Source organism: Pteropus alecto, unplaced genomic scaffold (assembly GCF_000325575.1).
Source record: "Pteropus alecto unplaced genomic scaffold, ASM32557v1 scaffold146, whole genome shotgun sequence".
Lineage (NCBI taxonomy): Eukaryota > Metazoa > Chordata > Mammalia > Chiroptera > Pteropodidae > Pteropus > Pteropus alecto.
The window spans coordinates 15,742,025-15,768,081 of NW_006442107.1; the positions used below are offsets into that span (position 1 = coordinate 15,742,025).

The following is a 26,057-nucleotide window of genomic DNA, read 5'->3' on the forward strand; positions in this document are numbered from 1 at the left end:
TCAATTTGTTAAGGATATTAAGCCATGAAAGAGCAATTAGGGGGCTCATTTTAAAAACTATATAAATGTCTAACCAATGTACTATATACTTGAAACTAAAAATAAAATTTTATAAAAGTTAAAGTATTCTAATAGCTAAATGAGAATGGATTATCTAGCATCGATTTTAAAAAGTACTTTATTTTTTTTAAGAGTATGGGTGCTTTGTTCCTATATACCAATCACAAACTACATACATCAAACAGAAATTTGGCTAGTTAAAATGAGTAACTGTGGGAATACTTTTAATTTTGATTTTATTTGAGAGGGAGTTTGTTTTTATTGTGAGATCATACTCTATTTCCAATCTCTATATTATGAAATATTTCTTTCACAGCATAGAAAATGAGGGGGAAGTACACTTAAATGGGCTAATTTATCTGCACTTAAAAATAAAACTTTTTTTTTCCTTCATGACTCTGAGCTGTTAAAATTGAGCAAAATCCATTTATACAAGAACAAGGTTCACAGTTCAAGGGGAAATATGTAGGAAAAAGAGATCCCTGATGGGTTAAAAAAAAGAAGAAGTGGAAAATAGTATTTATAAGTAATGTTTGAAAGAGCTAGGCTAAGTCATTTGGAAAAATTTAGATGAAGGGAGTGGGGTGGGATCTAGATGATGCCCAGCTGTTCTGTGACATTGTGGGGGCGGGGCGGGGGGGGAAGAAAATTATTTAAAAGCACAAAATATTTTAACATACAGAAAAAGTTCTTGAATATATGGGTTATCAAAATCACATAAAGACAAATATAAAGGGACTGTGAGATTCTTATCCCTCTGGACATTTACTATTAGAACAATATCTAATTGAATGAATCGGTTTAAGTAAAATGCTGGCATGAGAGAGGATATAGGCTTGCATGAGCTTCTGAAGTCCCTCAAACTTTTCATGAACTGTGAAAGCTGCAGGCTGGGATGAAAGAAAGGAGAATGAGAAAGAGTAGGCAGAGGAAGTTTTATATCCTGCCAATGGTCATTTCTGACTGTGAACAGCATTCTCTTTCCTCTGTATTTTCTTTCATGTGTAACTAAAACAACATAATTTTCACAGACTTAAGTTTCTCTGGGCCACCAATGTAGAACAGGTGTCTTCTGTGAGCTAACAAAGCTGTTAATGAAAATGCAGATGCTGGGTGAGACATATTAGTTTAACCTAAGAAAATCAAGGGACCTGGTACAGTGACTGAAGGAATTCCTTTCTCTCACTTATGAGACTCTTAGGAATGGCTGTCAGGTAGAAATTGATTATGAACACAAGATGAAGGCACACACACATCATATGCAAAATCACACTGGAACAGTCACAGAAAAGCTACTGAAAAACCTCCAGCAAAACAAGAACAGTAATCCCACGAAGAATAAGATACCAAACAGGTTGGCAGCACCCTTAAAAGTTACTCAAAACAGTCCCTTCACAACTCCGCAGTCCCCTCATTTTTCTTAGCCTTACCCTTGCATAAAATTACCAGTGACAAACTGTCAGTGCTACTTCCTGAGGACACCTGAACCTCCATTACTACACATCGCACTTCCTCCAGAAAGCTCCTCAGCTGTATGTAACTGATGTCGCAACCAAGATCCCATCCACACACTTTGGGCCATCTTAAAGTATTTTTCACTTTTGAAAACAGACCCCTCAAAGCATGGCCTCAGAGCCAATGAAAACAGAGAGTGAGCTGAATAACATTTCATTAAGTTAACACAACTCTGCCAAGAATCATACAATCAGAAACCCGCTTATAAAACTGTCCATAATGAATAATGAAAAGGAACCATATAAAATTCTTCAACTGTTGGAATTATTATTGACCCTGGGATCTAAAGACTAAAGCACAGGATATATGTTCTCTATAATTTTGTCCCCTAAATAGGGACTTAAAATATTAATTCCTCTGCTAGATTGCTGTTCCCTCCCTGAAAGCCACTAGGGTTAATGACAAGCAGAACCTTTTTCGATCTTTGTCAATGAAAATTGTATATTCTCCAATTTTTCATTTAAAAAAAATTAAATATGATGGTTGTTTTTTATTTTAAACATGAAATATATTAGGGCCAAAAAAGAACTCATTTTCTTGTTAATAATAATTTATAAGTAGGAGGTGAAGAAGGTGAAGACTATCTACTGATGGTATCATTTTATATAAAATATGTATGGGTTCTGTAGCCAGCAATGCACTGTAAGTCAGCTTAATATGTGTGAGCAAACTTATGATATACCAATGTATTATGTTCAGAAAACAACTCAGACACAAACATACCCATAAATCTCTGACTAGAATAGCTCATAAAATTCAAAATATTTTCTTTGGGTGACATAGATCTATACTTATATTGGCATAAATGGTCATGGGTTGTCAACAAAGATAAATCAAGTGATTCACCTAAATCATTCTTCGATCTCTAGAGCTAAGCTTGTAAAAAGTGAAGAGTTTACTTTCTCGAGTCTATAAGTCTAATTCTTATTAACTTGAGAAACTCTTTTGGAGTCGAAGAAACATAACTATAGTTTTGTGTCTTGTAAATTCTATAATCAATAATATACCACTTTTCCCACATTGTAAAAATTTTCAACAGAACTATAAAACAAAATATCTTGGCAAAGCAACTCCCATTTAAAAAAAAATCTGTTTTGCTGGCCAGTTGATTGCAAGTACAGGACTAAAGCATTACTATTATTATCTTCCCTCTACCTAAGGACTCAAGCGTTACTGACTGGAATTGAGCTGCTAAGATTTCTTTCTTGTTATCAGTTTTTGTAACATGCTTTCTTTTCAGGTACTTCTCTGCTTACCCCCTTTAACAGTGCAGCAAATGTCAATTAATTTTTGTTAATTTGAAGTAACTCTATGGTAGCAGAGGGCTTATTCTTTGGATCGCCACAGGGTACCTTACCGATTGATATTTATTAGTATTCACCTCAATACCTCCCAATCTTTCATTCCAAGGAGAAATGAAAGAGGAGGAGGGGAACAAAGATAAAACAGATGGTGGTACCCTCCTCCTCCCCTCCTCCTTTTGCCCTGCCTTTTCTCCCATGTCCACACATCCCCACACATGACCTACTTCTCTCCCTGATTATATTTTCAAAGTATATTCGTACAGCTGTAAGAAGTGTAGAAATTATATCCATTCTAACTTCTAGTTCAAATATGTATTAGAAACAGAGTAAGCAAGGAAATCACCTAAATCTGTTCTGTTTCATGGGATTTGCTACTGATTTGTAAGAAATTATGTGGCATCCCACATCTTCATTTGGATAAACCAGAGGTTCCTTTTTGTTAAATTCTCAAGTTGATAATCAGAACAGATGTGGACAACTGTTAGAAAGGCAAACTGCATCAGTGACTCCTAGCTAATAGTGTTCTGTGTGATTCTGGCAGAGTGTAGCACGGTTAGAGCCTGGGCTTGCCCCTTGGAGACTTTTAACCTGTTTCCTTATTCGTAAAAAATATAAAAGAGCCTAGGAGTGACTATCTCACAGAAATGTTGTGAGGATTAAACAACATACATGTAAAGAACTCACAAAGGCTGGGCATTATAAGTACTCAATATATTTTCAATATCTAGGTTTGAAAATGTATCCTAAGGCTAGGTTAATGGGCTATACATATAAGTATATGGTATTTACATGGATAGGAAATATATTTGTCCTACAAGCAGCAATTGTGGTTTGCAATAAGATACAAAAGTGGGCAAATCAAAGAATATTCAAGGAAATAAGCTATTTACTATTCTTTCAGAGATTCCCCCAAAGTAATTTCCCTGATGCAATTTCAAAAGAGGCCAGAAAAGTCTAGTTTTTGTCACATTATCTGGAGATGTGTGGGAATGTGTAATTTTGTGAACTACCTATTCACATTTCCAATTAGGGAAGTTTGCCTATACCTGCTTTGGTTTAATTATTGGCTGCATGCTCTCCTCTCTCCCCGGCCCCTTCCCAGACACTAAAACCCTCCCACTGTTTCCTCTGAAATCCAAGACTAGTTATTAGCAAAATATCCTATAACCTCCACTTTTTCTTTGAGTACTCCCTTTGAATCTTAATCTACAAAACCTGGCTCTCTCTTATGGGCACTTCTTTCCCCAGAACCCTCTCAGGTACGAGCCCTTTCCTACACATCCTAAACCACAGGGCCTGGGAATGGGATAGGTGACCTCTATTCTCCCTCCCTGCTCCTCAGATGCCTCCAGCATTGTATCTCATGTCATCAGACTATAGAACCAGCCAATTCTCCTTACTGTAATTATCTAACAACACCTGGGGGACTCTTCCCCATTTTACAAAAATTTTAGCTCCTAAATGTCATACCCTTTCAATGCTAGTTCTATCATAATTGTCTTTTTCAATTTTATGCCAGGGCCACCGCTAGCTTTTATGACATCTTCATGCAAATAAGAAAAGGCAATGTTTCTTTCCAATAGACCCTGTTCCCTCCCATGACACTAAGCTGGGCAAATGGAGGGCTGCTGAATTTCAGCCACCGATGGCCCCCTGGGCCAGGCCACTCTGCAGAGTGCACACACTGCCTAACCATTTGCAACAGCCTTAAACCTAGCTGCCTCCTCGCCTCTCATTTCAGACATACATTCCATAATATTATGCTAAACTTAATTTCATGCATTCCACTCTCCTATCACCAATTCTTCTAACTCATTTTCTCTAGAACATCAAATCAAACAATCCTTCCACCCCAAGGAGACCTCCTCCTTCACACCCTCTCTCACACACTGTGTCTTCGCCCACTTTCACAACCAGCTTAAATTCCATAGAGATTGATCTTAACTACTCTATTTCATGCACTCTCAACTCCCTTGTTCCTCTGTCACTTCATCATTCACACCTGGCAAAATCTCAACTCTGGTCAAATCCACCTGTATCTACTCTGCACTTGCACAGTGGTCATGAACATGACTGGAGAAAAATGTACAGCCATGCCGACTGGTCTCATTAAATTCAGGATTAGCAACCTTAAGAGTGTGCTTAATGCTGTCAGACTCTAGACATTTTATATCTTCTCTTTAAATCTATAAAACTTACCTCCCCTATCCTCTCCCTCGGCTAATAAAGCTTTTTATTACACTGAAAAAAATTAAGCACAAATAAGCAAACCTCCATAAGCCCCTCCTACATATACTCAACTATCTTCGTTTTTATCCAAACACCCTGACTTTTCCTACTCTTTCCTTAAAGTACCTCTCCAAACTTCTAAATAAGGCCCATCTCTTATTATCGAATTCTCCTCCTCAATTGGATTTTCCCATCAGTATACAATTATTTTAATATTTATCTCTCATATTAAAAAAAAATCTTTATCTTGGTTCTACTTTCTCTTCTATCCATTTTTCCCATTTCACTCCATCCCTTTCCCTCAAAAATTCTTGAAAGAACTGTTTACACTTAGGGTCTCCACTTTTTATCCTCCCATTTTCTCAAACCCATTCCATTCTGGCTTGTGGTCTCACCATTCAACAAAATCATCCTTGTCAAGTTCATCAACAACTTCACAAAGCTAAATCCAATAGTTATTTCTTAGTCTTTATTATAAGTCGACATCAAAAGCATTTGACACATTTGAATCACTTCCTCCCCAGAAACATTTTCTTTACTTGGTTTCCAGAACAGACAACCTGTTCTCATGTCCATTTATCCTCAATCTCTTTTGCTCTTTCCAACTTCTTAAAATTCAGGTACCACTGAGCTCAGTCTTTGGGCCTCTTCTCTTTTCTATAAACCTTCCGTTTCTTGATGATCTCATTCAGTTTCCCATCTGCAAATATCATCTATAAACTGACTATTAAAAAAAAAAGATATTAGTTCTTCTTTACATTTAACTGACTACTTTCAAAAAAATATATATATGTGTGTGTGTGTGTGTGTGTGTGTGTGTATTATATATATATTATATGTATATATGTATATATATATATTCTCCAGCAAGGTCTTGCCAATGAATTTAAGACAGATAAGCCCAATTATTTAACATATCCACCTGGATTTTGAAAATGAACCTCATACTTAACATGCCCAAACTAAGCTTCTGATCAACAACCCCTACCCCAATCTGATTCTCTTGCAGATTTGCCATCTAAGTTAAAAACAATGCTATTCTCTCTGCTCACACTCAAACTCTAGAGTCATCTCTAACTTTTCTTTATTTCATAATCATACAAACTTCAGCAGTTCCTGTTGGCTCTACCTTCATATATAATCCAGAATTCAATCACTTATCGTCTCATCCGCTGCTACTTGTTTTGTTCAAACCACTATCATCTCTTATCTATATTATGGCAATAACTTTCTAATCAGTTTCCCTGTTTTTATCCTTGTTCTCCTATATATCTATATTAATATCTATATCTATATATCTGTATCTATATATATTGTAACTACTTGATCCTGCTAAAATCTAAGTGAGATCACTGCCTCTTTAGCTCAAAACCCTACATTGGTTTAAAAATCTTACTCAAAACAAAAAGCCAATGTCAAGGAACTATACAATCTGGCCCTACAGTGCTTGGCACACAGTAGAAGCTCAATATATACTTAGAGAGAAAGCATGAAAGTGCTCATGCAAACAGACTGTACAACAGAGAAATGACCCAATAAGATTCCCCTTCATCCCACTGAAGGAGAAAAGCTTGCTCTATTCACCAGCCCTTCCAGAATGCCAGAAATTGCCATGCAGCTCTGCATTGTTCTCTGCCTAACCACAAGGATCTGCCAAAGTTCACAGTACAATCGCGGTGGTGCGGGTTGAGCTGAGTTTTCAAAAGGTATAGGAATTAGAGATCAAATTCAGTGAAAGTTGGTTTAAAAAAAAGTCTACAAGGTCGACTTTAGCCATTTTAGTAGGACAAGAATCTGTGTTTCCTACATTAATTCACAACCTCTCCTGCAGATTAGATAGGCACTGAAGCAGAATCAGTCTCAGGGGGAGTATCAGAAAGCACGCCAGTTTAAAAGGCAAGAGTGTCCACTCAGTATACAAAGGGACTCCTATTGCCATTAATAAAATGAATGGCTTTGGGCTATTAGTGAATTACGATGTTTCTGCAAGGATTCTTTAAGGTTTGTTTGTTTAAGGATAATTTACTGATTTCTATGAGTCCACCAACAGGGACCTTAATGATCCAGTCTTCCTCCCAAATCATGATCTGGGTCCACTTGTGGGACCAGCGGTAGGGTGGTAAAAAAAAGTATAGCAGCTTTTGTGGAACAATTTTTCCAAGACTGCAGTACAAAAATTACATATATCAACAGAATCATAATGCAAATGCCTAGAGACAGATAAAATGAATTAACATGGATAGAACTCAGAGGTAGAAAATGCCCCCTTAGAATTCTGGCAGGGTTGTTCACTTTTCAAAAGTGTTTCACAAGAATATAATTTATTTGGCCCTAGTTCCACTGTGAGGAATGTTAACACTAAGCTTAATTTACTGTGGACGAGCCTAGGAACAAAGATATTGTAAAACTACTGTGATCACAGGAAATATCAGTATAATCAGACATAAAACATTAGCATGCTCAGGCTTCACATAAGAATAAAACCACCAGATATCCCCCAGTAACCCTCTCACCTTGCAAGAGAAATATACAGATAATACTCAAGAATATTATCCAGGAAAATCCATATTGTTAAAAATAAATAAACAAAACAAAAAGCAAAGAATTGTATACTTTTCTTAGGTGCTAACTTTATTAATCAAAATTGTTTGAGGATAAATCTCAATAAGTGATAAAAACTTAGAAGAAAATTGCACCTACAGGGACAGAAAATTCAATTAGTGAATTACCGGAATTCTGTATAACTTTTAGGAGAACAGGGTTTATATTGAAACTCATCGCACTCACCTCCATTTCCTTCACTGGCATTGGCCTCCGCCATTTCTGTGCCATCCAATTCAGACTCACAGCCTAAATCCAGCATCCCATCAGCTGGGCATGACGACTCCTCTTTCTATATTATTTTTAAAAATGATTTATGGAGATATATTAGTAACTGGAAACATTCAAGATACTTTCAGGATCCTAAAGTATTATTGCAGGTACTTGTAATTTGGAATTTCAATACTGATTTACATTTTTAGGGGATCATTCTATAAACTATATAAATGTCTAACCAATGTACTGTTACTTGAAGCTAATAAAATTTTTTAAAAAGAAAAAAAAGAAAAAAATCTATACAAAAACAAACGTTCCTTTCGACTTAGGTTGTTTTAATTTTTTTTTTCAATTCTACATTCTTCTTTATGTTAGGAAATGGCTTCACAACTCAAGAATTTTAAACACCCAATAGCTACAAAAAGCAACTGAACTAATATGAGTCCGTTTGATCAACCTATGTTATCCTCAGAAACCCACACAGTGACAAAAGCCTGATGCTTAGTAGCTGAGAAAGAACCTTTGCTTCTTTGCCAGGTATAACTTAGCATTAAAACAAAACAAAACAAAAACAAAACAAAAAAACAACAAAAAAAAAACTTCTCGAAGGAAATTAATGAACTTAAAGTGTAATCCATCATTTATTAAAGCAGTAACTTATTTTTAATTTATAAGAAATAATACAATGATTTTATTTGTTCCAAGTTACACAATCATCTGCAGATCATCAACTTGTCCTCTAGAATTTTGCATCTCAGATGCCATTTCCCGTTCTAGATGCAAATGGGAATTGCACTAAAATAATTAAAACTCAGTTATCTAAAGCTTTTTATTTCTCTATGCTTCTCATATAATAAATATGCATTGTTAGTAAAACTTGAGTTCACTGTTTTAAAGTTGAATAATTGATTTAAATCAGCAAGTTTTCAAGGAGAACAGATAAATTTCTTATTTATTAAAGACAGAAAGGCAGACAGGTGTGAAGCTGTATATCAACCGATGGTTATTGGGTCATATAGTTTGTGGCAACTGTGATCATCTTAAGCTCTTAGCTGATGAGTCATGGCACTCCTCCCTATAAATTTTTAAGAATCATGAATTTGAAGAAAGCCACAGCTATTTTCCATTACCATATGTTAGAGTGAAACCACAGATATGCTTTCTTTCCTTAAAGAAAAATGTCACTGTTTATTCTTAACATGAAATCATTTTTAAGACATCTGAAAACATTTAAAAGGCATAAGGGTCATTCTTCTACCCTTAACCCAAATCTACTTTTGTTTACCTTCACATGTCAGGAAAAAAAAATGTGTGATACATAGTAATAACAGACATAATATGCAGAACAATCCAACTTACTTTGAGAGCATAGAGGCCTGACTTTCCAGGGATTTTGAAGAATGTTCCATCCCCTATTCGAGTGTTAGTGTGAAGCATTGCATTCAGACAGGCTAATGGAGAAGTTCCACTAGAAAATAAAAGTGTGCAAAAATGAAGCAGTCTGATATGCAGTTTCTGTGGCAAAACTGTTCTCTCAGTCTCTTAAAAAAAAAAAAAAAGACCCTCTCACAGGCCTTTTAAAAATATCCTCCCAACCCTGAAAACATCTACATTACAATAACAGGGCAGTCTAGTTTCGCCAAAGTTAATCAGATGCATCTGTATTATAGGCTTCGGGCAAAAAGTCTCCTGAATTGAAATTATGCTTTTATTCATAAAGCAACCAACACTACATTTCAAAGAAACCAAGGCCCAAATGTTTATGTGGTGTTATTTTACAAATAATACCATGAAGCCTCAGTATTTAAATATTACAGACAACTTGATGGTTGCACTTGAATGATCAAATAAACCAAGTTCAAGGACAGCTCCATCCTATAGGTTGAAAAGCAACAAAGGAATAATAAGAAACCAGGGAAGAACTGATTTGAAATTACAAGTATTTAAGTTACTCATAGGATTGCATTTCTCATAAGGCCAAATAAAAATTTATATCTATGTTTATATCTCTGACACAACTTCAACAATGACATCCTTTTCTCAGATTTGTCATATAAAGAAATATGTGCTTGGGAATTCTGCCCAGTCAATAATTATGTTCTGTAGTAAAGATGCAAGTGACTGAATTATGAAATCAACAGATTTTTTTTTTAAAGAAATCAAACAGCATTAAGCTAGTGATTAAAAATATCAAAGCACATATGTACAAACATTACTGAAATTTACTCATACATATAAAAAGATGTTTATGAAATGTATGTATTTTCTGGAGGTAGGAAATACTGCTATCTTTGTGAACTACAATTTAGAGCTAGAATTATTACTTTCCTTTACTTATGTTTCCACATACATTTTTCTCTCTAATATGCTAAAAGATCAATATTTGGTTGAGTCAATATTGATTAGAATCTCTATTCCACTCCATTCGCCTTGTAGGGGGTCTGAGTACTTAATTCAAAACATTCTAGGACAAGAGAATCTTTAAGATTTTAAAGTTTGAATTTCTGTGGTAGAAACATAATTTTATGTACTGAATTAGAAGTTTTCTAAAAACCAAGATTAACAAATCTCTTACTTAGTATGAAAACTCACCAGGAAAATGAAAACTAAATTGGCTGAGTTGTCACAACACACTTAATAGCAAGTCCGCATACATACGCATCATGGTCATAAAGGTTTATAAGCATTATAATAATAAGAGTACTCTTTATTATTTTAGAAAGCAACTCTCTGTGCCAACACATCAATATAATTCCATTGGGTTTGACAGGAAGCAAAAGATCTAATATAAATTTGGTCATAGAACAATGCATCTATAACACTGAAGTACACATGGTTATAATATTGTGTGTTTATGTAATATCTTTCCTCATGAAACTTCTACAAGCTTGCAGCCTTATTTCATTATTTTTCCTCACATAAGATTTTTTGTTCATACTTAAAGTGGGCCAGGCATACCTTATAAAGTAAAATATATTCATCTCCCCAAAAATATCTGTCCATGAAGAAATTCCAGATAAATAATGCTACACGTGTTATAGTGAACACTGCAAAAAGTATATTTTTAATCGCTATTCTCTTCAGGCAAAAGCACAGACAAAAAGCTGGGAATTATTATGCCAGATTTGTGGAGTTTTAATTTAGTGAAACTGTCAGAAACACAGACTTTCTGTGGGGACTTGGCACGATGATGTTAACACTACAAGCAAAATAGAATCCGATACATAAAAATAAAACATTGTAGACTTTAAAAAATACAACTTAATGAAATTGTCCACCTAACACCAAACCTCACACACATTCTTCCTGCTCTTTGTTCTAAGGTCCTAATATATACAATTCCAGGAACTCAGATTTATAATATTAAAGAAAAATACAGATTTAAAGACAGCTTAAAAAATACTAAAGAAATATTTTTATTAAAAATCACTATAATTTACATTTTTTTCTTAAGGATAGTAAATAAATAATTGAAGGTAAACTGACTATTAAATAGCAGTTTAATGCTATGCTTGCTGCAAACATAAATGACAATCACTACAGAAATATTTAAAAGTATATAATACACAATCACATGACAACATAGCTCTAAAAGTCTCAATAACTACTATAATTTCCCCAAATATTTCTCAAATAAACAAAATTTATTTCAAAACTATATAACATTTGCATTTTAGAAGAATGAGAAAGCATTTTGCAATCAAATGCAAATTTTACAAATCAAATCACTGGCTTATTAATCACTCAGTCTGAAGCATATCAATTGCAATTCTTTACAGAAAAAAACTAGTTATATGACCCATTTTATTTAGAAACAATAAAATGTTAGCATCAAAAGAGTTAAGTGCTTATAAGAAGGTAACTGTTTCATTTAATGCAGAATATACACAGGAAAATGTATTTTAAAAATCTTTCAAAGCATTTACTTATTGCTGTTAATCTCAACAATACCATGAAGTCTAGAAAATTTGGACTGCTTTCCCTGAACAAATTAATGTCTTAATCAACTGCTATAAAACATGAATAAAGAATTAAGTACTATTTAGATTTTTATTATTTTTAACTTCAGAAAAATTAGAACTAGCAAGCATGCCTTGGCCTACTTTAAGATATAAATAAATATATAAATATTTTTAAAAGATACAAATATGTATACATATAAATAACAATGATTTACTGTGGGTATGAAGAAGATAAGGCAAATATGTGTTAACAGTATGTAGTCTTAGCACAGAACACTTTCTGTGTAACATTTCTTATTTTTTAACTGATGTAAATTTTTTAAATTCATACTTAATATAAGGGTTAATCACCTCACTCAGAATTTAAAAGTTAAAAATTCTGTAATAGAATAGGTATATGTGTATGTGTACATATGTAATCATAAAACATCAATTAAAAAATCTGGAATTTCAAAAGTTACTTACTTTCTAAAAAGATGAATTGGAAGAATCATGATATCCCGATTTATAAAAGGGGAAAAAAGAAAGAATAAGAAGTTAGGTTTTCATCTTCAAATGCAATCCTGAATCTTACCATTTCAATAATAGGACAATGTACAAGAAACACACTAAACTCTGCTGGTCGGGTGTTTAAAAATTGAGCGACTAAGGTAAAGGTGGCTTCTATGCTCTTTCCTAATACTTTTATAATGTTTTCATTTTGTCCACAATGCACATGTATGTCCATATTAGGAATATAATTAGAAATAAATAAGCAGAACAGTATTTGTCCTCAATTCTGTTCTTTCCAGTATTCACTATAATTGGGCCCTTTCCTATACACCTGCCAGGGTAGATATACAGCTTACTCTACTTGTTTGTTTTTACTGTAGCGTTGTGAAACCCTTCTGGTTTGTTTTCATTTCCCACAACCCCTGAAGCAGAACAGGGGTGGAATTTGGAGGCAGGGGAGCAGGCATAATTTAAACTGTCTAGACATCAAAGAACCCCCAGAGATGCTTTGCAGAGTCCTGGTGCTGTATGAAATACAGAAAAACCATTGCTTTATCATCTCAGACTGATGACAGAACACAAAAAATTTTACTAATAGTGCACACTTAGTGAAGGGAATAAATGGCCTATTTGAATAATTTTAAAAGCCAGGAAGAATACCTGGGGAATGCAATTGGAAGAATATTCGTAGATACGACAAAGAAAATAACATAACTGTGGTCTTCCTTTCCTTTATACATAAAATAATAATGCTTTACCAGACAATATTTAAGAGTAATCCAAATCTTAAACAACTTATTTTATTAAGTATCTCAATAAAAATATCAGAGGAAAGTTATTTCCTGGAGACATTTCTAAATCTCATTTTTCAAATATAGGAACATTAAAAAAATTAATCCTGAAACCACGTAAGTCTAAAAATTCAACAAATTCAACAAACCTATTAAGAAGTATTATTACAGTTATTGTGCTAAGTGCTATAAATATGAATTAATAGAAACAATTACATGTTCACTCTCCTTTCAAAAAAATTAATAATAGCTCCTTTCAAGTATTTCCATTGCTAATAACTAGAGAAAATATTTTAAAAGGAAATTATGTGGGTGGCCCCTGGGGTGCAGGTAATGTTTAATTTAGTTCTTGATACAGATGTGTTCATTATGTAAAATTAAACTGTTTACTTAGGATTTGGGTATTTAACTCTATGCTACACTTCAAAAAAAATTTTTTAATGTTAAAAAATGAATAATGAACCCTTGGATTTATCTATCTATTTACATACTTAATGGGCATGCCATTACTACTGGAGAAGGTTAAACTATTTCTATCAATGAATGTACATAACTCCTAAACACATATAGATACAGTGCATATCAACTGATGTCAATAAACTAGATGATTAAAAACTACCCTAGAAAGTCAAGCCAAAGTAACTTCCTACTCTTGAGAGATATTACTGCTAGTCTGAAACTGCCAAAAATGACTGATCATAAAAACTTAAAAGCTGGAGTCCTTTATATATGTTATCTGAATAATCCTAGCACATTAAAATGTTAGCCAAAAAATGACCTACAGGAACCCTAGAACGTGATTTTGAACACAAGAACAGTGTTCCAAACTTCACAGTCCTTCTAAAAAGATCACTAATGAAAGTTCCTGATGAACACTGGCAGATGGGAAATAAAAATCAGAGCTTAAAAAATATAGAAGTAGATAGGAACAACCCAGTTAACTCAAGATGGGTCGTACTAAAAAGAAAGATATTTTGCACATTCCTATGTGAAGGATGTTAACATGATTTTCAACATTCAACATGTCTCTAAGGTAAAATTAGAAATGTAGTTCTAGTACTTTTTTATGAGGTGGGGATATTGAGGCAAGAAATAATTACTAAATGACATATGGTGTACAATTTATTTCTTAAATATAGAGAAACAATTTCAGATTCCAAACCTAAACATGTGTCTCTGATTGGCTTTAACAATATAAAAAGATATTCTTCTTGAATATAAACAGACATTTGAACTTAAACCTTTTATTCACTTTATAGACACTACCAAGCTATCACTAGATCGATTTTAGTGATTCACACAGCCATATTCACTAAACTGACTTTTGGTTTTAGTAGACAAGAATTCCAAAACATTCACACTAAGACAAAAGTTTACTTAGTACTATTTTACAATAGGCTCTATAAGGAAATTAAGAAATAGTCCTATAAAAGTATATAAAGCCTATAATCTAAATTATAATTTTTAAAGACCTCCAACTAAAATATGAGGTGAGGTGGTTATGTTTGCTTATAGACATAGAGTCAAGAATATGTCACATGCATAGATGGATAATGACAACTGTTCCTCTACATGTTTCTATGCATGTCATATGGCACGCCATATTACCACTGCTATACTGGGAAAGGTAATAGAGTGCAATAAATAAGACTGTGGCTTCTAAAGCCAGTCAGTGTGTATTCAACTGAGGCTAGACCATTTATTAGCTGTGTGACTTTGGACTTCACCTCTCTGGGTCTCAGGTTCCTCAGCTAATAAATGTAACTATTTCATAAGGGATTATGTGAAAGACTTTAAGTTAAAGAGTTAAAACATGTAAAACAGACCTATGTCTGGCATATTTTAAGTGTTTAAAAATTGTGAGCTATTATTATCATTGAATACAACTACTATTCAAAGTAACCAATATCTAGAGGTACAAAGGATAGCATATGAAAAGAAATTAAATATTTCAGAGCTTGTTTAAATAGCTAGTTCAGGTGAGGTTTGTCTAATTTCATTTTCATTTTATTAATGAAAATAAGTGAAGACATGGGAGTACATACACTCCTAGTCTACAGACTTTCACATGTGAATAAAATTAAAACTAATGTATTCAGTAAAGGTAGAGAGAAAAGGATGAAAATAATAAATATCTATTATTATAGTTACCAATTATTCAGCATCTCTAATGTGACTGAGTTGTCACAAATATTGTCTATATTTCTTACAACCACTATGAAATGTAAGCATGATTCTCAGTTTTGCAGCTATAACAGAGGTTGAGAGGTTAAGAATATTACTCCAGTCAAATAACTAAGTGACACAGCTGAAATTCAAATTCTACTGATTCCAAAGCCAATACTCTTCCCACCATCCCACGTTCTCTCTCCACAGAGCAGCCTTCTCCACTTAATTAATCTTGCATACGACAAAAGAATATTTAGCACATGAAGGAAACACACAAAGAAAAGCTAGATGCTGGCAAATGGTAAGGTGGTTGGCTCCATTTTCACCCAATGCCACCTATGGTAATGACTCCCCCATCCCAGGATAAATTTCAAATATTATAAAGGAAGACTAGGCTGTAGAAGATGTCATTGTTGGTTATCTTTTTCAGGTAATGCTACCTATGAAAACTAAGGAAGAAAGAAGGCCGAGAGACTAATGTAGAGAACTCAGATCCATAATTGAGATGTCTCTTTGTAAAACTGGATCATTAAAAAAATAACACAAGCCATTAACTGAATAATCATTTATTGAACACATTATATATGTCAAGCTAGTCTTGAAATAAATTTGCACTCTGACAGTGCTTTGCGCATAATAGAAATGCCAGGCTAAGCTGAACTGAATTCTCTAAATACATATAAAATGACAAGAGATTCAGGAGAAAGGAGCCTTGAGGCATGTAGCACAGCAAGAGAAAGTCATTTGAAATTTAAATGTTATTCTTAGTTTATTCCAAGGAGATGACTGAGATGGGATCATGTGTACGTTTCCTATGGCACCAATTCCAGCACAGAGGCAGCCAATTTATGGCCACCGGTGGCTCTTCAGGACTTTATACTATTTTCTCATCACTGCAATCTCAAAGTGAATATTTTAAATTATGCCAAAAAAAAAAAAACCCTTCCAAAATAAAATAGCAAATTTCATTTATTAAAAAGAACAGACATTGTAATTATATTTGGTATGATAAATGAGTTTCATACAAAAATGTAAATTTCCATGTTCTACATATAGCTACTTATACAGCAGCATTCCTGAACGTATTCTATAGAGTGTCAGTCCCAAGTACTGCTCCAAAAAAAGGGTCAAAAAGTTTCCAGAAAGTAGGATGCTGCATTCCCATCTAATGAATTTATCAAACACATTTACAATATATACTAAAGTCTCTGAAAAATCCTATTTAACTCAAACCTGCTTAACTCAGTGTTTCTTAAACATATATAATAATAATAAAAAAATCCTCTCCACCATATTTGACAACATTCCCTATTACAGTATGCCAAGAAGTAAACTTAGGGAAATGCTACATTTATGATTAGGATCATTAAGAAAACGTGCCTAGCACTCAGACTCTTAGGAATGTTTAATCTTATTAGCCAAATGCTTTAAAAATATTTTTCAAGTATATAAAATATCTGTTTCTATGTGTAAAAATAATGCAGTGTGGTGATTATTTTTTGCTGTGTAAATTTATAAAATTGAAAAACTTATCCAGGAACTTTAAAAAGCATTGAAAAATTTATAGTCAGTATCCACATGTAATTGATAACATTATATATTTGCAATATTATATCACCCAACATAAAAATCATCTTACTCATCTCTCTCAGTTGAGATCTACCTCCTGATTCTCTATTTCTTTCACTCGGTGATGAGTACTACCCTCTTCCACATCACCTAGGATTGAAACATTTCTCAGATAATTCAAATTATTCTGTCTTAACACAGTTCATCTTTCAATTTACATTTTAACTTCCTTAAGTCCTAGTTTGAACAATCTCTATATCATAAGAGGACAGTTCTAAAGTTCCCTAACCCTAACCCTTGTCTTCAATATCTCCCTGCTCTAATCCAGCCTACACACTGGTGCCAGAGAAATTTTCCTATTTAAAACAAACAAAAACAAAACATAAAAAAGAAAAAAAATACTGCTTGGACTGCTCAGGACATTGCCTACCAAGCAAAGGAAGCACAAACTCCTCAGTTTACATCAGGGGCCTGTACAGCATACCTGGCACCTAGCTTGTCTTCATCTTCTCCAACTCTCAGACTACTCTCCTATAATCTGACCCACTCAGTAAATCATGTGCATCCATGGTTTCCTAGCTCTCTGTTTTGGCTCATATGAAATCCTCTAAGAAGAATTATATTCCACTTACTTGCTCTATTTACCACTCAGAATAAAATTTTAACTACTTCCTTTATATTGACACATTTTATAGTATTCCTGTATTACAATCTCAACATTTCATAAATTTCATGCCCTGCATTCCTTTCTCTTTGGGACTTTCTCTTCCTCAGCAATGCGATTCCAGTTAGCCATCGATAAAATGGTCCTGTTTCCCACCACGAAGGCTAGCCAGATTAAACTATCTGGTCAAATGGTGGGAGTCTGAGTTATCTTTTGGGGAACTGATATAGAATTAAGGAGAAAGGGCATACATTATTTTCAGTAGATACATAAGCTGTAAAGGTACAAAAAAACGAGCTTTTACCTAACTCTGCCTCCAGGAAGATAGAGCATGCTGAGAATAAAGCTAAAAAGAAGAAAGCAGAGCAAAACACGGAAAGTACAAAGAGAGGTAAAAAAGGTATCCCTTGAACTCTTGTATTATCTAGTCATGTTGAAGATCAACCTATTAGATATACAAGTTAAAAAAACCAATAAATCACCTGCTTAATTTAATTTTGATACATGTCTAAGTGATTTATAAAAGCTGACCTCATTTTTCTAGGCCTTAATTTTCTCATCTATAAAATGAGTTTAAAACAGGTATACTTTGAAGCTCTACTAACGCCTTTCTGGTTAAGGTTTCAAAGGCAATCAATCGTGGTTTAACTATTGGCTTATCGTTCATTTCAACCACGCTACCTATCTACGTACTCCTTTCCCCTTCAATGCCCTCCATCCTCCTCTCTTCCTACTCATTTGTTAAGGTCCTCTTGCCTTTACCTCCTAAAAACTTCTAATTACCTCACTGAAACTTTGCAGCATTACAGCCTATCCTATGACTGTAGCATTTAGTTCTGTGCCATCTATCACCAAATTGCTCGATGGCAACCAGCTCCTTATGACTCCAACTTCAGGGTCTCCTCATAAGAACCTGCCAACTTTGATGCTCAGAGAATACTCAGGCACTGTTGATAAGCTAACATTTCACAATTTAGAGAGTAGAACAAAATCTGAAGCTTGGCAATACCAAATATTGGTTGAGGACATCTAGAAATAAAACTATGAAATACTCTAGTGAGAATATAAATTGACAAAACCAATTTGGAAAGACATCTGGCAATATCTAGTGAAAAAAAAAAAGTGTGCATGTTCTACAGATTAGCAATTCTACTTTTTGGTATAGATCCTTGAAAAATTCACATTCATAGATACATTATTTGTTTTAGGAAAAAAAATGTCAATAAACTAAATGTTCACCAATAGTTACAGCTATATAGAGAGATACACTTTTACCTATGTCTTCATAATAAAACTATAAAATTCTGAACTATAATAGTATATAGCAAAATATAACATGCTTGTCTCTCTGAGATGAGAATAATATCAAAGGAACTTCAGCTTTTTTGCTAGACTCTATTTAAAAGAAATCAAAGCAACTATGACAACATCTCCACAACTATTAATTCCAGCTGGTGGTTGCTCTGTAGTATTTCACTATATTTTGAAAATTATTCAAAACATAAAAAGTTGTTGATGGTTTTGTTATTCTACCCATGATTTGGCTTCTCTCTAATCTACAATATTCATCCCTTGTTTTGAGTTATGTTAATGTTTACACATTTTTATGCAAACAAATAAATACATGGAAATTATATGGAAAGTGTATAGGTACCATCATTATACAGAGTTAAAAGTAACAAGTCTCTCTTAACTTCCCCCAATCATATCCACTGCTCCAAAAGTAATGACTATTAAAGATTTATCATGTTTTCCTTCAGAGCTTTTTCTATTTGCATTCATATGTATGCATATACTCAACTCTATGATTCACTATTTTAAATTAATTTTCAACAAAAATGAGAACATTTAGTGCATACTGATAGATACATGCTTTTTTACTTAATAACATGATTGGGAGATATTCCCATAGAATATTTTTTGCTCTTAATAGTCTAGAGAATACTGAATGCTCTTAATATTCACATAATGCTCTTAATATCCTATAGAGTAGATATGTTATACCATAATTTTTTAAGTATTTCCTTATTATTTAATGCTTAGCTTGCATGTTACCCATTAAAATAGTGCTGCCACAAAGAATCTGGCATTCCCCTTATATAAATACTGTAGATTGAATGTTTGTGTCCCTCCAAAATTCATATGCTGAATCCTAATCCCCAGTGTGATGGCATTTCAAGGTGGGGGACTGTAGGAGGTGGATTAGGTCATGAGAATGGAGCAATCCTGAATGGGACTGGTATCCTTATAAAAGAGACCACAGAGAGTGCTCTCCCTCTTTTCCATTTAAGGACTCAACATGAAGTTCAATATCTATGAATCAGGAAACAGGCCCTCATGAGACTTCAAATCTGTTGGGTGCCTTGATCTTGGACTTCGTAGCCTCCAGAACTGTAAGAAAGAAATTTTTGTTGTTTATAGCCTACTCGGTCTATGGTATTTTGTTGCAGCAGCCAGAACAAACTAAGACAATATGTATAACTATTTCTCTAGGATAGATTCCAAAAAGTAGAATTTTTAGATTAAAAGGATGCTTTTAGATTTTTAATCATTATTTCTAAATTACTTCCCTTGACAGTAACTATTTTCCCCACTCTAGTCAATAGTGAACAATATCAATCTTTATGTTTTGTTAATCTAATAAAAATTGAGGTGAAGAGGTCATTCCTAGTAGAGGAGTGGCATGAAAGCAGCACAGATGGACAGAATTGAAATATGGTGTACAGAAACATGATTATTTGGTATTTCCAGAGCAGTGAGTGGGAGGGAGAGTAGGGCTGGGATCATATTCCAAAGGGAAGGTATGCATCACACCACATGCATGACTTTTATACGGCAGTCTAAATCCCCTGGCAAGGAGCTCAGACTTCATGCAGAGGACAGTGGAGAGCCTGGAAGGTTTTAAGGAGGAAAATGCCTTGTCCCTCTGTAGCATGAGAATAGGTCTACAATGAGACATAGCTAGAAGACAGGACAGTTAGGAGCCTGCAATACTGGGAGGATGACAAGGACCTCACCAAAGCAACGGACAGGGCAGAGATGTAGAAAAAGAGTCAAGAAATACATGAGAAGAAATATGAGCAGGGGGGATCAGCAGGTTGTAGAAACTGACTCAATATGGGAGGGAGAAGAAGGAATTGAGGATCGCTTCAGGGGCAGGGGTGAACGTTGGTATAACTAAGTGACGCAATATAAGAAGAGGTGGGTTTGAAAAAAATACGGCAAATTTAGTTCTGGACTTGCTAATTTAGAGGTATGCATCCAAAATTCAGATACACACTCAAATCACAGAGTTAATGTCGGGGTTGGAGATAAACATTGGGGAATTATCAGCATATACGTGGTATTTAGAAAGGTAAAAACTGATAGGCACAGATGTAGCTTAAAATAATAAAAGAAAAATGACTGACTTGAGCTGATGCATTCTAAAAGTCAGAAAACTACATGAGAATGTACTTCTGAGATTTAAAAAAAAAAGGAATAAAAGAATCCTGTGACAGATTCCATTATAATAGTATGAGGTGTGACTCTAACTTCAGGATATTATTATTTTAGAAGTCAGAATAAATCTCCGTATTCATAGGTAGAAATAACCTACAAGTAGGAAATTACCTAGATTTTTCCAGCAGGAACCCTCCTTTTAAATATAGTTTTTCTTTTAAAAAACAATATAAGAATATTATGAAGTATCTGTCAATTGAAGATGAAAAAAATCACTCGAAATCCCAACTCCTTAAAACAACCCTGAGCATTTTATAAAATTTATTCTAGACTATTTTTCTGGTGTGTTTCTATTTTAAAGTTATAATTTATCTAAATGTTAAATCGCAATATTTCATTTTACATTATACCCTTTCCATACTACTACAAAATCATAAATATATCAAGTGGTTAAAATTTTTCTACCAACTGTATCAAGTGAGTGGTTTTCTATCTGGCTGAATATTAGAATTTTTAGGAAGAATTTTTTTAAATACAAGTTTTGAAGTAACTCCAAACTTATTAAATAAAAATCTCTGGGTGGAGTCCTGGCACCAGCATTTTCTTGTATCTTTCCAAATGATTTTAAAATGCAGCCAAGTTTAAGAACCACTGATATCACCACTGAACATTTAAATTATGTCTTATAATTTATTTATTATATTTATAATCGAAAAACCATCAATATGAATATCTTAGCGCACATACTTTTTCTTATATTCAAGAATACTTTAAGATTGGCTTGCAGAAGTGGCATTATTAATTCAGGAGATATAAGTTACATAATTACCTTTTGCAAATAATGCCAACTGGTTTTTCAAATGAGTTTTGGTTTACAGTCTCACCAGTACTATATAAGAAGCATCATTCAGAGTCAGGGTGAAGTGCATGGACTTATTTATTAGGTAAACCAAAAATACAATCTCCAATGGTTACTGTACCTCACATTTCTATGATTATTAGTAAGATCAAATGCTTATCCACATGTATGTTTATTCCTTAGTTTTATGAGTTGGACCTCCTGCTTGTGTCCTTTGAATAAAATGTTCAAAATTTATTATTTTTTCTTATTGTTTTCATGATCTCTTTATATAATACCTCCTGCTTATTAACTAAAAATATTTCCTTCAGTGTTATTTAATGCTTTATTTTTCATATGCAGACACATAAATTTTTATACAGTCAGTTATGTCCACCTTTTCCTTTATAATTTATTTTACAGTTTCTAACCCTGAAAACTCATTTCCCTGTCAAAGGTGAATTGAATATTAGCTTTGAATTTTTGTAAATTTTTCCCAATGGTATTACCTTTCATATTTAAATTTTTGATCATGTCTGTATCTTCCTTAATATAAACACAACTAGCACATTACATATTCAATAAATATTTATCATTTTTAATGGCTTTCTCTGGTTCATAAAGAAGAGCAGAATTCCCTTGTCCATTACTTCATTTCTGATTCATCCTCCTACCCTTTCTCTGCAGAAGACTCTAGTTCTTCTGCTCATTGGAAATTCCTTGATCAGCAGAATGCCAAAAGAATTCAGCTCAGAGTTGGCTGGCTATTGAAACAATTTTTACCTTTAAATGTTTGATAAAGGAAATGACTAAAAATAACTACACCAATCACTACAGTTAAGATTGGCATTCATATCACAGGACAAATTTAATTTAGCTTTCTTCTCTCTTCCCTCCTCTTCCTCTTTCTTTGCCCACTTATATTCTCAAGGCAGTCTGTTCAGTGGTGGTGGTCTGCTTTGATTAGAAGTGTTACCATATAAAAGATATTTAATTAACACAGCTTTCTGCTATAAAACAGTTTTGTGAAATTCAAATATTATAGTTACTTGGGATGGCATGAAATGCATCCACAAAATTCAGGTAGAATTATAAAGTAAAAGCAAACTTTAGAAAAGGCCTAATTTCTAAGTAAGATCTCTTATGTAAACAATATGCTTTGAGAAAGGAAGAATTAATATAAAGATCAGTGAATTTAAGCATCCTTCCCTTCCCCAAACTTAGTATCCGACACTTAAAAATTCATAAGAATCTGTCAGTATTCCTAAAAGAAATTTAATACACCTAGTTCTTGTTTCATTTCACCCTCAGGGAAATAGGATTCATGAGAAATGTAAGTTGGGAGCAGGGCCTGAAGAAATGCTTATGTTTGCTATAAGCCATTTTAATATTCTTCCATACAGAATAAAACAGTAAAATAAAGGTAAGAATGGCTAGGATCAATGCAAATGTAAAAAGAGAGTAAGTAATACAGTTTCAGGCTAATGGTTTTGGAAAACTATAAACTTATACACACATACATATTAATAAATTCCAAAAGTAATGTCACTAGTATATTATATATGTATTACCTCTGTTTTACAGAAATAAACATCTTCCTTAGGAAAAAATGCGCATTTTAATGACCCATGGGAAGAAATGTATCTTTAGACAAAACAAGAATTCCTGTACATTATTTTATAGCAATATCAATGTTCCAACCAGGCACACAGAAATCCTCCAGATAATTCCACTAACAAAATGGGAGAACAATATGTAAATGTAATCGCGGTGGAAAGGAAAAAAATATGTAAGCCAAGGTAACAATTCAAGAAAAATGATTTTAAAACTGGAGCCCTATTTAATCAACTAACTACATGGTAACTGATTAAACAGTTGCTAAAATTATAGAGAACTATCTATGTTGATGCAACAAAAAGAGAAATGTTTTTCTGCCTTCCTTTATTTTTCATGTTTAAATATACAAAACTTGGAATATCGTGGCTTCTGGCCATTTGGCAAACATTTAAGTAAGCACAATTCCAATCCACTCATTTGACCTGAATTAATATTCTTGAGGTTTTATATAGACACTTAAAGCTTTCAAGAAATAGTTCCTCAATGCACCTGCCACCTAATTCCATGAAATCAATATTTCACTTAAGCTAAGTCAGGAAATCTTAAGGTGCCGCATTCAATTACGACTGTTACTTCATGAGCTGCTAGTAGATAAAACACAGCATTGATATTGAAAAACGTTATAGTTAAAGAGCTTTACCTCTTTGGGGAAGAGTGTATTCTGAGGTACTATTAGCATAATTAACAGCTTATCATGTTAGGATAACAACAACAACTTTAATATATGAAATAGTATCTTTCTATTGCCAAATGATAGTTTACAGGCACAGAAACAACGTTCTCTCTGGCTATGCGTGAAATGAATCTATTGTGATCATGGGAGACAGCTGCCCATCAATATAAGAAAACTGAAAATACTGATCCAAACTTCATCCAAAGATAAAAACAAGTATTTACTGAAATCCAGATATATTAATAATTAAGTAGACACAAAATTTCACCACATTATCAGTCACAAGCACCATGTAACATACAAAAGACAATGGTAAACTGAGGTTCCAACAGAGAAAAGTTTTGTAGACATAGACACTTTACTTTGATGTGAGGTATCAGTACTTCATTTTTAAAACACGGAATAAACAAAGATAAAATCTGAATTCTAAACCTTCTCATCCCTTAAGTGGTAAACCTTTGATGATCCTAAAATTGTTCCTTTTGTTAAATAGCTTTAAGAAAACTCTGGAAATTTTCAAAATAAACATTATGCTAGTATATTCCTACGTCTCTCATTTCCTCCTTGGTTTGTTGATGCCTTTTGACAGGCATTCTTTTTCTTCTTTTTCTCCCCCTTTGGGACACCCCACTTGAAGCCTAACATTTTCTTGTGGCCTAATATTTGACTGTGATGTAAAGACTGAGCTTTGGAATCAACCAGACCCAGGCTCAAATACCAGATCTTCCACATATAATTGTGTGATGTTAGCAAGATACCTAACTTCTCTCAGCATCAATTTCCTCATCTCTAGAATGAAGAAATTGCACCCACTTCTCAATGTTACCGTGTGGATTAAATGAGCTAAAAAATAGAAACTGCTTGGCTCAGTGCCTGACACTGATCGGTTACTGCATAAATGTTAGTTTCCTGCCCTTTTGCCAAAATGACATTCAACAGACAGTTCTAATGATATTTACAGACATTACATCTGTGTTTCTTCTTTTCAGTTTTTTACCTATTTTCTACCCTTAGACCTAATAAACTTCCTTCATGTTCAACGCTCAGCAAGATTTTCATTACCCTAAAGGAAAATAACTAAAATAACATTACATAAATAAATAACAGCCAAGAGGCATCAAATTTCTAAAGAACATGTTCAAAATTGAAGAAACTCTAGCACATTCTCTGTAAAAACTTAAAATGCCTGAACAGTTTAAGGAGAAGCAGAGGCAGTATTTATGCAGCAGAACTTAATAGTACAAACCAATATGATTCTTAGTAAAACAGGGTTAGAATAATGAAGCACTCTCAGTGACGATAAAGCAAAACATTCTCTGGGAAAAATCAGTCATCACCCTCAAAAATATTTATTAATGTAGTCAGGCTACATTGCTTAAAAGAGCCCCAAGCAAAAGGGTAAACAAGCAGGCTACGACTTTAGCAAGAAAGATCATGGAGACGAAGTCAATGTTCACAGGGAAGAAAGCTCGGATTCATATATCAGAAAGGAAAATAAAACATTTCTGTCTAACATTACAATAGGATTTTCTCGTGTAGATAAATTTGTAGTCAAAATATGGCCACAGTTTAGACAAATTGTTATTCGGACAGAGAAATTAGCAAGCACATCAGGGCCTCCCGGATTTTCACTTTCCAACAAATCACACTTTCTCAGTTTCGATTCTAGTCTGCACTGTCACACTGACGAAACAGAAATAACGTTATGTGAGCAACATCAATCTGGGAATCACCCTCGTAACCTTCTACACAGTCATTCAAATCGCACTGCCTGGCCTTCAGGTGCCCAGTTGTCTTCTCAAACCCACTAAACATGAACAGGGGATTGAGTGACAACTATGCGGTTCCATACAGGAAGACCCTCAATGTTCATTTTCTCCCGCCACTAGCTGGTACCTACCCGGAAGGAATGAATG

General features: G+C 33.9%; 1 protein-coding gene across 1 annotated transcript in view; it reads right to left on the reverse strand.

Annotated features, from left to right (window-relative positions):
* The window catches only part of ASXL3 (additional sex combs like 3, transcriptional regulator), a 137,513-nt gene that overhangs the window by 94,284 nt on the left and 17,172 nt on the right, over positions 1 to 26,057 (reverse strand). Inside the window, exons 2-3 of the mRNA XM_006919995.2 lie at positions 9,285 to 9,393; positions 7,896 to 8,001 (exon numbers count right to left, since the gene is read on the reverse strand). Coding sequence (XP_006920057.1) covers positions 7,896 to 8,001; positions 9,285 to 9,393 — 215 coding nt within the window. The remainder of the gene's footprint in view (positions 1 to 7,895; positions 8,002 to 9,284; positions 9,394 to 26,057) is intronic.